Source organism: Hordeum vulgare, chromosome 4H (assembly GCF_904849725.1).
Source record: "Hordeum vulgare subsp. vulgare chromosome 4H, MorexV3_pseudomolecules_assembly, whole genome shotgun sequence".
NCBI lineage: Eukaryota > Viridiplantae > Streptophyta > Magnoliopsida > Poales > Poaceae > Hordeum > Hordeum vulgare.
Genome location: NC_058521.1, coordinates 3,693,435 through 3,708,720, shown reverse-complemented (window position 1 = coordinate 3,708,720; position 15,286 = coordinate 3,693,435). Strand labels below are relative to the sequence as shown.

Sequence of the window (15,286 nt, the reverse complement as noted above, 5' to 3'; positions counted from 1 at the left end):
CCCATGGACATGGAGAGGCCGAGGCGGATCGCCACTTCGCCCTATGCCCCCATGGACATGGAGAGGCCGAGGCGGAGGCAGATCACTTCGTCGTTGCCGCACAAGCTTACCTTTTCTGGGGTGAAAAATCTCCTAACCTCTGCATCTATGACTCTGCTACCAAGACCTGGAGCAACAAGCCGGTGGTCATGGGTTCATATACAGGAACACACTTGACAAACAAGACACTCACCATCGGAGGAAGCAATGGCACCATTGCTTGGGTGGATCTGTGGCGCAACATCGTCTTCTACGACGTTCTCGCCAAACTTTATAGATAAAGCAACTCGGTATCAATGGATGGTCGAAATAGGCTTTTGCCCCACTTTATAGATAAAGCAACTCGGTATCAATGGATGGAGGGGGAGTAGTGGATTATATGTCTGCTGGTCTGCTCCTTCCTTTGCCTGTCTTTTATTTATCTTAGGGTTATAATTATGGCTATCTAGACCGTGTTCTGGAGTTCCTTTCTTCATTGTATTATCGCTACTCTACCCTACCGGCTTGTTTATCATATGAGCTTGTATTATTAGAACTCTATATGAACTATATTATGTCAGTTGTGCTACCCCTTTATGTTTTCTGTTGCCCGCGGCTGTCTTTGTGTGCATCATAACCTGTGGAATTGGTTGTTAACACCATAACCCTATGGAGAGTTGGCTGAGTATTGTTTCTGACATGTGTTTGCCAGTGACGCAAAATCTCCGTTTGGATGGGTGGGGAATTTTATCAAAATTTTGAGCCATGTAGAAAGTGTTTATTGTGATACCAGATTTGTTTGTTTGTGCTTGCAACCAGTCATTTTTCTATCAGAATTGGTTAGCTGCTTTCTCATTTTCTTGGCCTGTGCTAGGAGTCACTCGGCTGTGGACGGGGGTTTATATCTTCTTCTACTTGTTGTTTTTATATCTTGAATGTTATTCAGCATGTAAAAGAAGGAAGATTTTGTGTTTTTGCTTGGAAACATACCGTCAGTTGCTCTTCCTGCAGCTCTAGATGACTGGAGACGGGCAACACCGTCAGTGGATGATGATCTTCAGACTAATTAGAAATCATTAAGCTTGTTGATTGAAATTGTAATGTGAAACCCGGCTCCGTTTCCAATCAAAAGGGCCTCTTTGGTACACGGGATTCTGAAAGCATAGGAAAGGACAGACACAAGAATATGATAGACATACAAGTGCAAAACAGAGGACTTCTTTTAGAAAATATAGGAATTTTGTAAACTTACATGTTTGACAGAAATAAGAAAAACGCATGAATCCTGGTAAATAGTGGAGAAAATGCATTTTAGAAACTTACATGTTTGTCAAATCAAAGGCAAACCCACATGGAAAATTATACGTGCTTCATCTCTAGTAGGAACTATAAAGAGGTCCAAGTGGATCGTCAATAATATCTAGCGGGGCAAGGGAGTTCACCTGGTTATTCTAAGGAAATAACATATGGCTGGTCCATTCATATGATATTACAAGGCACCTTATTACATACTAGCGGCAGAAGGTTGTTCCAGCTCGTAGCAAGTGATGGTGTCCTGACTCCGTGTCGCCATGGAGGGGTCTCTTCCTGCTGGCATCATCCTGTTGATGCTAAGCTTCATCTCCACTGCAGTGCACCACAGCTTGCTGTTGGGGAACGTCGCATGGGAAACAAAAAATTTCCTACGCGCACGAAGACCTATCATGGTGATGTCCATCTACGAGAGGGGATGAGTGATCTACGTACCCTTGTAGATCGCACAGCAGAAGCGTTAGAGAACGCGGTTGATGTAGTGGAACGTCCTCACGTCCCTCGATCCGCCCCGCGAACAATCCCGCAATCAGTCCCACGATCTAGTACCGAACGGATGGCACCTCCGCGTTCAGCACACGTACAGCTCGACGATGATCTCGGCCTTCTTGATCCAGCAAGAGAGACGGAGAGGTAGAAGAGTTCTCCGGCAGCGTGACGGCGCTCCGGAGGTTGGTGATGATCTTGTCTCAGCAGGGCTCCGCCCGAGCTCCGCAGAAACACGATCTAGAGGAAAAACTATGGAGGTATGTGGTCGGGCAGCCGTGAGAAAGTCGTCTCAAATCTGCCCTAAAAGCCCCATATATATAGGAGGAGGGAGGGGGACCTTGCCTTGGGGTCCAAGGGATCCCCAAGGGGTCGGCCGAGCCAGGGGGGAGGACTCTCCCCCCCCCCCAAACCGAGTCCTACTTGGTTTGGTGGGAGGGAGTCCTTCCCCCTTCCCACTTCTCCCTTTTTTTTTCTTTTCCTTTGATTTTTCTATCTTGGCGCATAGGGGATTGGTGGGCTGTCCCACCAGCCCACTAAGGGCTGGTGTGACCCCCCCCAAATGCCTATGGGCTTCCCCGGAGTGGGTTGCCCCCCTCCGGTGAACTCCCGGAACCCATTCGTCATTCCCGGTACATTCCCGGTAACTCCGAAAACCTTCCGGTAATCAAATGAGGTCATCCTATATATCAATCTTCGTTTCCGGACTATTCCGGAAACCCTCGTGACGTCCGTGATCTCATCCGGGACTCCGAACAACATTCGGTAACCAACCATATAACTCAAATACGCATAAAACAACGTCGAACCTTAAGTGTGCAGACCCTGCGGGTTCGAGAACTATGTAGACATGACCCGAGAGACTCCTCGGTCAATATCCAATAGCGGGACCTGGATGCCCATATTGGATCCTACATATTCTACGAAGATCTTATCGTTTGAACCTCAGTGCCAAGGATTCGTATAATCCCGTATGTCATTCCCTTTGTCCTTCGGTATGTTACTTGCCCGAGATTCGATCGTCAGTATCCGTATACCTATTTCAATCTCGTTTACCGGCAAGTCTCTTTACTCGTTCCGTAATACAAGATCCCGTAACTTACACTAAGTCACATTGCTTGCAAGGCTTGTGTGTGACGTTGTATTACCGAGTGGGCCCCGAGATACCTTTCCGTCACACGGAGTGACAAATCCCAGTCTTGATCCATACTAACTCAACCAACACCTTCGGAGATACCTGTAGAGCATCTTTATAGTCACCCAGTTACGTTGCGACGTTTGATACACACAAAGCATTCCTCCGGTGTCAGTGAGTTATATGATCTCATGGTTATAGGAATAAATACTTGACACGCAGAAAACAGTAGCAACAAAATGACACGATCAACATGCTACGTCTATTAGTTTGGGTCTAGTCCATCACGTGATTCTCCCAATGACGTGATCCAGTTATCAAGCAACAACACCTTGTTCATAATCAGAAGACACTGACTATCATCGATCAACTGGCTAGCCAACTAGAGGCATGCTAGGGACGGTGTTTTGTCTATGTATCCACACATGTAAATGAGTCTTCATTCAATACAATTATAGCATGGATAATAAACTATTATCTTGATACAGAAATTATAATAATAACTATACATTTATTATTGCCTCTAGGGCATAATTCCAACAGTCTCCCACTTGCACTAGAGTCAATAATCTAGCCCTCACATCACCATGTGAATCACATTGTAATAAACCTAACACCCATACAGTTCTGGTGTCGATCATGTTTTGGCCGTGGAAGAGGCTTAGTCAGCGGGTCTGCTACATTCAGATCCGTGTGCACTTTGCATATATTTACGTCCTCTTCCTCGACGTAGTCGCGGATGAGGTTGAAGCGTCGTTTGATGTGTCTGGTCTTCTTGTGAAACCTTGGTTCCTTTGCTAAGGCAATGGCACCAGTGTTGTCACAGAACAAGGTTATTGGATCCAGTGCACTTGGCACCACTCCAAGATCCGTCATGAACTGCTTCATCCAGACACCCTCCTTAGCCGCCTCCGAGGCAGCCATGTACTCCGCTTCACATGTAGAATCTGCTACAACGCTTTGCTTGGAACTGCACCAGCTTACTGCACCCCCATTAAGAATAAATACGTATCCGGTTTGCGACTTAGAGTCGTCCGGATCTGTGTCAAAGCTTGCATCGACGTAACCTTTTACGGCGAGCTCTTCGTCACCTCCATACACGAGAAACATCTCCTTAGTCCTTTTCAGGTACTTCAGGATATTCTTGACCGCCGTCCAGTGATCCACTCCTAGATTACTCTGGAACCTACCTGCCATACTTATGGCCAGGCTAACATCCGGTCTAGTGCACAGCATTGCATACATGATAGAGCCTATGGCTGAAGCATAGGGGACGGAGCGCATATGCTCTCTATCTTCATCAGTTGCTGGGCATTGAGTCTTACTCAATCTCGTACCTTGTAACACTGGCAAGAACCCTTTCTTGGACTGTTCCATTTTGAACCTCTTCAAAACTTTATCAAGGTATGTGCTTTGTGAAAGTCCTATCAGGCGTTTTGATCTATCCCTATAGATCTTAATGCCTAGAATGTAAGCAGCTTCTCCTAGGTCCTTCATAGAGAAACTTTTATTTAAGTAACCTTTTATGCTCTCCAAAAGCTCTACGTTGTTTCCAATCAGTAATATGTCATCCACATATAATATTAGAAACGCCACAGAGCTCCCACTCACTTTCTTGTAAATACAAGATTCTCCAACCACTTGTATAAACCCAAATGCTTTGATCACCTCATCAAAGCGTTTGTTCCAACTCCGAGATGCTTGCACCAGTCCATAAATGGATCGTTGGAGCTTGCACACCTTGTCAGCATTTTTAGGATCGACAAAACCTTCGGGTTGCATCATATACAACTCTTCCTTAAGGAAACCGTTAAGGAACGCCGTTTTGACATCCATCTGCCAGATTTCATAATCGAAAAATGCAGCTATTGCTAACATGATTCTGACGGACTTAAGCATCGCTACGGGAGAGAAAGTCTCATCGTAGTCAATTCCTGGAACTTGTGAAAAACCCTTTGCCACAAGTCGAGCTTTATAAACGGTCACATTACCGTCAGCGTCCGTCTTCTTCTTAAAGATCCATTTGTTCTGAATAGCCTTGCGGCCCTCAGGCAGCATCTCCAAAGTCCACACTTTGTTCTCATACATGGATCCTATCTCGGATTTCATGGCTTCTAGCCATTTGTTGCAATCTGGGCCCACCATTGCTTCTTCATAATTTGCAGGTTCATTGTTGTCTAACAACATGATTGATAAGACGGGATTACCGTACCACTCTGGAGCAGCGCGTGATCTCGTCGACCTGCGTGGTTCAACAGAAACTTGAACTGGAGTTTCATGATCATCATCATTAACTTCCTCCTCAACCGGCTTCGCAATGACAGAGGTTTCCCCTTGCCCTGCGCCACCATCCAGAGGGATGAGAGGTTCGACAACCTCGTCAAGTTCTATCTTCCTCCCACTCAATTCTCTCGAGAGAAACTCCTTCTCGAGAAAAGTTCCGTTTTTAGCAACAAACACTTTGCCCTCGGATTTGAGATAGAAGGTGTACCCAACTGTCTCTTTTGGGTAACCTATGAAGACGCACTTTTCCGCTTTGGGTTCCAGCTTTTCAGGCTGAAGCTTTTTGACATAAGCATCACATCCCCAAACTTTAAGAAACGACAACTTTGGCCTTTTGCCATACCAAAGTTCGTATGGTGTCGTCTCAACGGATTTTGATGGTGCCCTATTTAAAGTGAATGCAGCTGTTTCTAATGCATAACCCCAAAACGATAACGGCAAATCAGTAAGAGACATCATAGATCGCACCATTTCTAATAAAGTACGATTACGACGTTCGGACACACCATTACGCTGTGGTGTTCCAGGCGGTGTTAACTGCGAAACAATTCCACATTGTCTTAAGTGAGTACCAAACTCGAAACTCAGATATTCACCCCCACGATCAGACCGTAGGAACTTGATCTTCTTGTTACGATGATTTTCCACTTCACTCTGAAATTGCTTGAACTTTTCAAATGTTTCAGACTTGTGCTTCATCAAGTAGACATAACCATATCTACTTAGATCGTCAGTGAAGGTGAGAAAATAACGATATCCGCCGCGTGCCTCCACGCTCATTGGACCACACACATCGGTATGTATGATTTCCAACAAGTCACTTGCACGCTCCATTGTTCCGGAGAACGGAGTCTTAGTCATCTTGCCCATGAGGCATGGTTCGCACGTGTCAAGTGAATCAAAGTCAAGTGACTCCAAAAGTCCATCAGCATGGAGTTTCTTCATGCGCTTTACACCAATATGACCCAAGCGGCAGTGCCACAAAAATATGGCGCTATCATTGTTTACTCTAACTCTTTTGGTCTCAATGTTATGTATATGCGTATCTCTATCAAGATTCAATATGAACAATCCTCTCACATTCGGTGCATGACCATAAAAGATGTTACTCATAGAAATAGAACAACCATTATTCTCAGACTTAAAAGAGTAACCGTCTCGCAATAAACAAGATCCAGATATAATGTTCATGCTCAACGCAGGCACTAAATAACAATGATTTAAGTTCATCACTAATCCCGATGGTAGTTGAAGTGACACTGTGCCGACGGCGATTGCATCAACCTTGGAACCGTTTCCTACGCGCATCGTCACTTCGTCTTTTGCCAGCCTTCGTCTATTCCGCAGTTCCTGCTTCGAGTTGCAAATGTGAGCAACAGAACCGGTATCGAATACCCAGGCACTACTACGAGAGCCGGTTAAGTACACATCAATAACATGTATATCAAATATACCTGATTTTTCTTTGCCCGCCTTCTTATTTGCCAGATACTTGGGGCAATTGCGCTTCCAGTGACCCATACCCTTGCAATAGAAGCACTCTGTTTCAGGCTTAGGTCCAGCCTTGGGTTTCTTCGGCGGATTGGCAACGAGCTTGCCGCTCTTCTTCGAATTGCCCTTCTTGCCTTTGCCGTTTCTCTTGAAACTAGTGGTCTTGCTTACCATCAACACTTGATGCTCTTTACGGAGTTTAGACTCTGCGACTTTCAGCATCGCAAACAACTCGCCGGGAGACTTGTTCATCCCTTGCATGTTGTAGTTCAACACAAAGCCTTTATAGCTTGGCGGCAGTGATTGAAGGATTCTGTCAGTGATAGCTTCTTGCGGGAGTTCAATCCCCAGTTCAGCTAGACGGTTTGAGTACCCAGACATTTTGAGCACGTGTTCACTGACAGACGAGTTTTCCTCCATCTTGCAAGCATAGAATTTATCGGAGGTCTCATACCTCTCGATCCGGGCGTTCTTCTGAAAGATAAACTTCAACTCCTGGAACATCTCAAATGCTCCATGACGCTCAAAGCGACGTTGAAGTCCCGGTTCTAAGCCATACAATACTGCACATTGAACTATTGAGTAGTCCTCCTTACGTGCTAACCAAGCGTTCTTAACATCCTGATCAGCCGTAGCGGGTGGTTCATCTCCTAGCGCACTATTAAGGACATAATCCTTCTTTCCAGCTTGTAAGATTAGCTTAAGATTACGAGCCCAGTCTACAAAGTTGCTTCCATCATCTTTCAACTTAGCTTTCTCTAGGAACGTATTAAAATTCAGGATGACACTTGCGTGAGCCATGATCTACAACACAAATACATTCAAAGTGGACTTAGACTATGTTCAAGATAATTAGAGTTCAACTTAATCAAATTATATGCTAAACTCCCACTCAAAAAGTACATCTCTCTAGTCATTTGAGTGGTTCATGATCCACTTACACTATCCCAAGTCCGATCATCACGTGAGTCGAGAGTAGTTTCAGTGGTAAGCATCCCCATGCTAATCATATCAGCTATATGATTCATGATCGACCTTTCGGTCTCATGTGTTCCGAGGCCATGTCTGCACATGCTAGGCTCGTCAAGCTTAACCCGAGTGTTCCGCGTGCGCAACCGTTTTGCACCCGTTGTATGTGAACGTTGAGTCTATCACACCCGATCATCACGTGGTGTCTCGAAACGACGAGCTGTAGCAACGGTGCACAGTCGGGGAGAACACAATTTCGTCTTGAAATTTTAGTGAGAGATCACCTTATAATGCTATCGTCGTTCTAAGCAAAATAAGGTGCATAAAAGGATTAACATCACATGCAATTCATAAGTGACATGATATGGCCATCATCACGTGCTTCTTGATCTCCATCACCAAAGCACCGGCACGATCTTCTTGTCACCGGCGCCACACCATGATCATCCATCAACGTGTTGCCATCGGGGTTGTCGTGCAACTTATGCTATTACTACTAAAGCTACATCCTAGCAAAATAGTAAACGCATCTGCAAGCACATATGTTAGTATAAAGACAACCCTATGGCTCCTGCCGGTTGCCGTACCATCGACGTGCAAGTCGATATTTCTATTACAACATGATCATCTCATACATCCAATATATCACATCACATCATTGGCCATATCACATCACAATCATACCCTGCAAAAACAAGTTAGACGTCCTCTAATTTTGTTGTTGCATGTTTTACGTGGTGACCAAGGGTATCTAGTAGGATCGCATCTTACTTACGCAAACACCACAACGGAGATGTATGAGTTGCTATTTAACCTCATCCAAGGACCTCCTCGGTCAAATCCGATTCAACTAAAGTTGGAGAAACCGTCACTTGCCAGTCATCTTTGAGCAAAGGGGGTTACTCGTAACGATGAAACCAGTCTCTCGTAAGCGTACGAGTAATGTCGGTCCAAGCCGCTTCGATCCAACAATACCGCGGAATCAAGAAAAGACTAAGGAGGGCAGCAAAACGCACATCACCGCCCACAAAACCTTTTGTGTTCTACTCGAGAAGACATCTACGCATGAACCTAGCTCATGATGCCACTGTTGGGGAACGTCGCATGGGAAACAAAAAATTTCCTACGCGCACGAAGACCTATCATGGTGATGTCCATCTACGAGAGGGGATGAGTGATCTACGTACCCTTGTAGATCGCACAGCAGAAGCGTTAGAGAACGCGGTTGATGTAGTGGAACATCCTCACGTCCCTCGATCCGCCCCGCGAACAATCCCGCGATCAGTCCCACGATCTAGTACCGAACGGATGGCACCTCCGCGTTCAGCACACGTACAGCTCGACGATGATCTCGGCCTTCTTGATCCAGCAAGAGAGACGGAGAGGTAGAAGAGTTCTCCGGCAGCGTGACGGTGCTCCGGAGGTTGGTGATGATCTTGTCTCAGCAGGGCTCCGCCCGAGCTCCGCAGAAACACGATCTAGAGGAAAAACTATGGAAGTATGTGGTCGGGCAGCCGTGAGAAAGTCGTCTCAAATCTGCCCTAAAAGCCCCATATATATAGGAGGAGGGAGGGGGACCTTGCCTTGGGGTCCAAGGGATCCCCAAGGGGTCGGCCGAGCCAGGGGGGAGGACTCTCCCCCCCCCCCCCAAACCGAGTCCTACTTGGTTTGGTGGGAGGGAGTCCTTCCCCCTTCCCACTTCTCCCCTTTTTTTTCTTTTCCTTTGATTTTTCTATCTTGGCGCATAGGGGATTGGTGGGCTGTCCCACCAGCCCACTAAGGGCTGGTGTGACCCCCCCAAATGCCTATGGGCTTCCCCGGAGTGGGTTGCCCCCTCCGGTGAACTCCCGGAACCCATTCGTCATTCCCGGTACATTCCCGGTAACTCCGAAAACCTTCCGGTAATCAAATGAGGTCATCCTATATATCAATCTTCGTTTCCGGACTATTCCGGAAACCCTAGTGACGTCCGTGATCTCATCCGGGACTCCGAACAACATTCGGTAACCAACCATATAACTCAAATACGCATAAAACAACGTCGAACCTTAAGTGTGCAGACCCTGCGGGTTCGAGAACTATGTAGACATGACCCGAGAGACTCCTCGGTCAATATCCAATAGCGGGACCTGGATGCCCATATTGGATCCTACATATTCTACGAAGATCTTATCGTTTGAACCTCAGTGCCAAGGATTCGTATAATCCCGTATGTCATTCCCTTTGTCCTTCGGTATGTTACTTGCCCGAGATTCGATCGTCAGTATCCGTATACCTATTTCAATCTCGTTTACTGGCAAGTCTCTTTACTCGTTCCGTAATACAAGATCCCGTAACTTACACTAAGTCACATTGCTTGCAAGGCTTGTGTGTGACGTTGTATTACCGAGTGGGCCCCGAGATACCTCTCCGTCACACGGAGTGACAAATCCCAGTCTTGATCCATACTAACTCAACCAACACCTTCGGAGATACCTGTAGAGCATCTTTATAGTCACCCAGTTACGTTGCGACGTTTGATACACACAAAGCATTCCTCCGGTGTCAGTGAGTTATATGATCTCATGGTTATAGGAATAAATACTTGACACGCAGAAAACAGTAGCAACAAAATGACACGATCAACATGCTACGTCTATTAGTTTGGGTCTAGTCCATCACGTGATTCTCCCAATGACGTGATCCAGTTATCAAGCAACAACACCTTGTTCATAATCAGAAGACACTGACTATCATCGATCAACTGGCTAGCCAACTAGAGGCATGCTAGGGACGGTGTTTTGTCTATGTATCCACACATGTAAATGAGTCTTCATTCAATACAATTATAGCATGGATAATAAACTATTATCTTGATACAGGAATTACAATAATAACTATACATTTATTATTGCCTCTAGGGCATAATTCCAACACTTGCTCAGTGCCCTGTCGGTGAACCGAAAGTAAGCCTTCCTTGCGACCGCGCTGCATATGAAGGTGGTGAATACAGTGGAGATTCCGAACGCAAACCCGAGCAGTGTAAATAGACATGTCAGCGTGTCAAATCTGAGTTGAAGTTTACGGTTTTGGTGTCTGTTACTCTCGGGTACACAGATTTTGGAAAGTGGAGGCCCGCAAAGATTTTCGTTTCCCAAGTAGCTGAGATTATCAAAAGTGCTCAATTTATTTCCGTACGGTATCTGCCCTGAGAGATCATTGTAGGACAAATTCAGGTAGGACAAATATGGTACTGACGCCAAGCTGTGAGGAACTAGACCTGATAGTTCATTCCATGAGAGATCGAGTGACTCTAAATCGACCAAATTCCCCAGTTCACCAGGAATACTTCCTCCAATGTGGTTCTTTGACAGATTCAATAACCGTAATGTAGATAGAGATACTATTTCACTTGGAATCTCACCAGTTAACTGGTTTGCGGAGAGATCAATTCCGGTAAGCAGGAATAGTGTTCTCTCAAAAACAATAACTTGACCTTTCCACGTTGCCTCCAAGGCATCTGTGTACACAGAAAAGTAAGCACCCCCGAGACCATAAACCTTGAACTGAACGGAAGACGATGTTATCTGGTAAAGATTGCGCAAGTGTAAGGCTGTTAAATTTCCCAGGAAACGTGGTACTGGGCCAGATAGTTTGTTGTTATGAAGATCCAAATATTGCAGAGCAGGAAGTTGGGACAATTCTTCAGGTATTTCACCAGAAAACTGGTTGGACCCTAAACTCACAAGTATCAGAGACTTTAGACTCTCACCTATCCATCTTGGTATGTTTCCTGACAAATTATTCTCTGCAAAATCAAGTAACATCAACATTTGGCATGACTTCAATGAGGTGGGCAATACTCCGGATAAGCTATTCTTGCTAAGATGCAGTGACATGAGGGAATTTAGAGAACCCAGGGTAGATGGTATTTCTCCCCAAAAGTCATTGCTTGGAAAGTCTATGGCATACAGTTCCGATTTATTTTGCCAACAGTTGGGAAGCTCTCCTGAAAGGTTGTTATCAGATAGGTCAATCAGTTCCATTGATGTCATGTTGCAAAAATCTGCTGGGATTACTCCACTAATGAAATTGCTTGACAACGATAGGTAATGAAGTTCTTTGTCTTGAAAGCTATGTGGCAGTGATCCTGCTAAGTTGTTGCAGGATAGGTCCAACACTCGGATGCTAATAGGCAAATCTGGAATGTTCCCCTCAAGCTTATTACTCCTCATAGCCAGGGTTTCAGCATTTTCAATTACTCCAAGCTTGCAGGCAACCTACCAGTTATGTTGTTTGTAGAGACATTTAAGCTAGTGATGGACGAGGAGAAGTTCCAGATCCAGTCAGGTAATGAATCATTGATGCCTGCACTGCCCAGATTAATAGCCTCAATTCTAGTTTGTGATTGCAGCCAAGTTGGAAACTCTGGCCCTACAAGGCAATCTTGCAGTCCGAGATTTCTGAGCTGAAAAGGTGGCAGCCAGCTTTGTTTGATGACAATCTCGAATGAATTTGATGTTAAATCTAAAGTATCCAATCTTGACAAATTGGCAAAGTGGAGTTCCGATAGTTTGCCTTCAAATCTATTAAAGGAAATATCCAGGTATGTCAAGCTTGATAGGTTACCAATACCATATGGCACAACTCCAGACAGTGAGTTCGCGCTGAGATCAAGGATTCTTAATCCTGACATGCCCTCAAGCCAACCAGATAGGTTTCCAGTTAACTTGTTACCCGAAAGTTCAAGGACCTGCAACCACTTCATACAGGGAAACAGGCTCTTGCCTGCTTCCGCAATATCTTCTGACAAGATGTTCCCGGACAAACTGATTTGAGCCAAGTTGCATAATCTATTAGCTGATGTTGGTATCGCTCCAGTCAACTTGTTGTCCCCTAGTAATATGAACTTAAGTGAGGTCAGTTTGCCAAGATCATCAGGAATCATCCCTGAAAGCCCACAGCTAGTCATGTCCAACTCTGAGAGGCCAGATAGCTTGTCAATCCAATTCGGCATGGAGGAATTCAGATCGTTACTCTTCAGATTAAGCAGCTTAAGGGAAGTGAAGTTGACTTGAGAAAGAGAAGTGAGGTCACTGGCAGGAAGACTAGCATCGTTGAGGTGAAGCACTTGGAGTGACGGTAGCATGTTCACTGCCTGCAGCCAATCCACAGAAGCAGCAAGATAGGACCAACTGAGGTCCAGATACCTCAGGGAAGTCAGCTTGGAAACCCAATGGAAGTTATCTGCAGTGATCCCAGGACCTCCGAACGAACCCACATCAAGATAGACGAGTCTCGACAAATTACCAAGTTGAGCAGGAGCTGTTCCGCCAAAACCGGCATGCGACGGATCAAGATATCTCAACATCTTGAAGGAACCTACGAATTCCGGGATGGGCACCCCATCGAAGTCACTATGGCTCAGGTTGAGGTGCACCAATCTGTTCAAAGTGGCCAAAGATGGACTGATCTCGCCTTTGAGGGAGTAAGCACCAAGGTCCAGCTTGACGAAATGGCCGGTCTTCTTGCTGCAGCTCACACCACCCCAGCTGCAGCAGTTTTCCCCTTGCCATGAGTGTAACCTCCCACCAGGATCAGTGATGCTGGCGTTGAATGTAGCCAGCGCATCCCTCTCAACAGCGATGCATGCAGCAGCTGTGCCCCGGGTGTTGTTGGTGATCACAAGGCACCAAAGGGCCAGCGTTATGAGCAATCCAAGCATTGTATGAGATCTCATGGCTGTGGACCAAACTTGTGAAGCTAAACTGAGCTAGTTGGGGAATACAAAAGCTAGGTACTCATCTGAAGAACCGTATGACCCCCCATTGTATTGCAGATCAAAACTTGTCTTCTCTGCTAGTCTGGTCTCCCTGCACGTCCTTATCTCAAGTCTCTCAGTACTGGTTGCAATCTGCAGTGAATTTGAATTCAGATAACTGGTGGTGCCGAGGAGATCCTCCAAAAATTATACGGAGGCGGTTATACATCACTTTCTTGTAGCCTTTTGCCCCAAATCGAACGTCTGCTTCGCCGTCGCCCTCTGCTCAGCCTGCTCCTTAGCACACCCCCAAATATGAAACATGCTCAGCCTGCTCCTTCCCCACCTTCTGTTCTGTAAGTGGCCATTTCTAGATTAATGTGATGTGATGTAGCCACGACTGTGATAATAACAAAATTTCCTAGTTTGACGGATGTGTATGATACAAAGCAATCTGCAATCAACAACGTTGTCGTCGGCTAAACAGCGGCCATCGCTTTTCCTGGTCATTTTCTACACGTCGGTTAAACAGGTTTGGCAGGGCGTTGCGGTGGATGACACGTCGGCCAAGAGCCCAAGACGCCCATATCTTTTTGGCAAGTACTGGGCCCGAACGCTCGCGCTGGTCGCAGCGCAGCCATCAAATTAGGGGTCCCTTAACCGTCAGATCTCGTCTCTCATCCTAAACCTTGAGTCATGAACGTGAGTGCCCCGCTGGTCATCCTCATCCAATGCGCAGCAACGCTCCCCACCCCTCCCTCTCCCCTGCCCCCGGCGGTCGAGGGGTCCTTCTCCCGTCGCCCCCTCTCGCTGGACGTCCTCGTCGCCGGTCGTCGTCCTTGCAGAGCCAACAAACGCGAGCACCTTGCCGGCCATCCTCGTCCATAGTTGTAGCATTTTTCATCAACGGTTGTAGCATTTTATGTCAACGGTTGTAGCATTCCGCCATGGCGATGACCGCTTGCACCTTTTTACATATCTCGTTGTAGCTTTTTTCATCAACGGTTGTAGCATTTTATGTTAATGATTGTAGCATTCCGTCATGGTGATGACCGCTTGCACCTTTTTTTCTATGTCTAGTTGCAGCTTTTTCATCTGTGTTTGAAGCTTTTTTCATAAAGTTGTTGAAGCAAGTTTGGGTGACGTTTGCAACACTTGTATACGCGCGGCCTGGCCATGGAGGCAGACGACGAGGACGAGGTCGGAGGCTAGATCCGGCGATGAGGGCGGCCGATGGGGGCGGGAACTGGCGATGTGGGCGGCCAACGGGGGTAGGGACCGGTGATGTCGGCGTCAGCAGCGCAGGGGCACGCAGATGGTGGGCCTCCTCGGCCATGCGCCCCATGTGACGCCCTCGATTTAATCGTACGCTAATCATACACGCAAATGTGTAGGATCAAACTCAAGGACTCACGGGAAGATATCACAACACAACTCTAGACACAAATAAAACATACAAGCTTCATAGTACAAGCCAAGGGCCTCGAGGGCTAGAATACGGAAGCTCGATAAGCACACGAGTCAGCGGAAGCAACAATATCTGAGTACAAACATTAAACATGAGGTGCCTTAGAGAAGGCTAGCACAAAAGATACAACGATCGAACGAGGCAAGGCCTCCTGCCTGGGAACCTCCTAACTACTCTTGATCTTCAAAGTACTCGCAAGACTGACATCAGAACTATACTAAGCATGCATCAGTATCAAAGGAGGGGGGGTTTATACGTGGACTGACTGCAGCAATGCGAGAAAAGGGAGAGAATACCTAGTCCTATCGAAGACTAGCATCTTCATGTTGGAAATATGCCCTAGAGGCAATAATAAATTAGTTATTATTATATTTCTTTGTTCATG

At 46.2% G+C, this 15,286-nt stretch overlaps 1 protein-coding gene across 1 annotated transcript; it reads right to left on the bottom strand.

Moving 5' to 3' along the window:
• Positions 1–1,522: 1,522 nt before the first annotated feature.
• LOC123448336 (receptor-like protein EIX1) lies at positions 1,523–13,412 on the bottom strand. The gene is given in 3 exon segments (XM_045125174.1): positions 1,523–1,664; positions 10,610–11,918; positions 11,921–13,412. Coding segments are annotated over 3 exon segments (2,943 nt in total).
• Between the last annotated feature and the right edge of the window lie 1,874 nt (positions 13,413–15,286).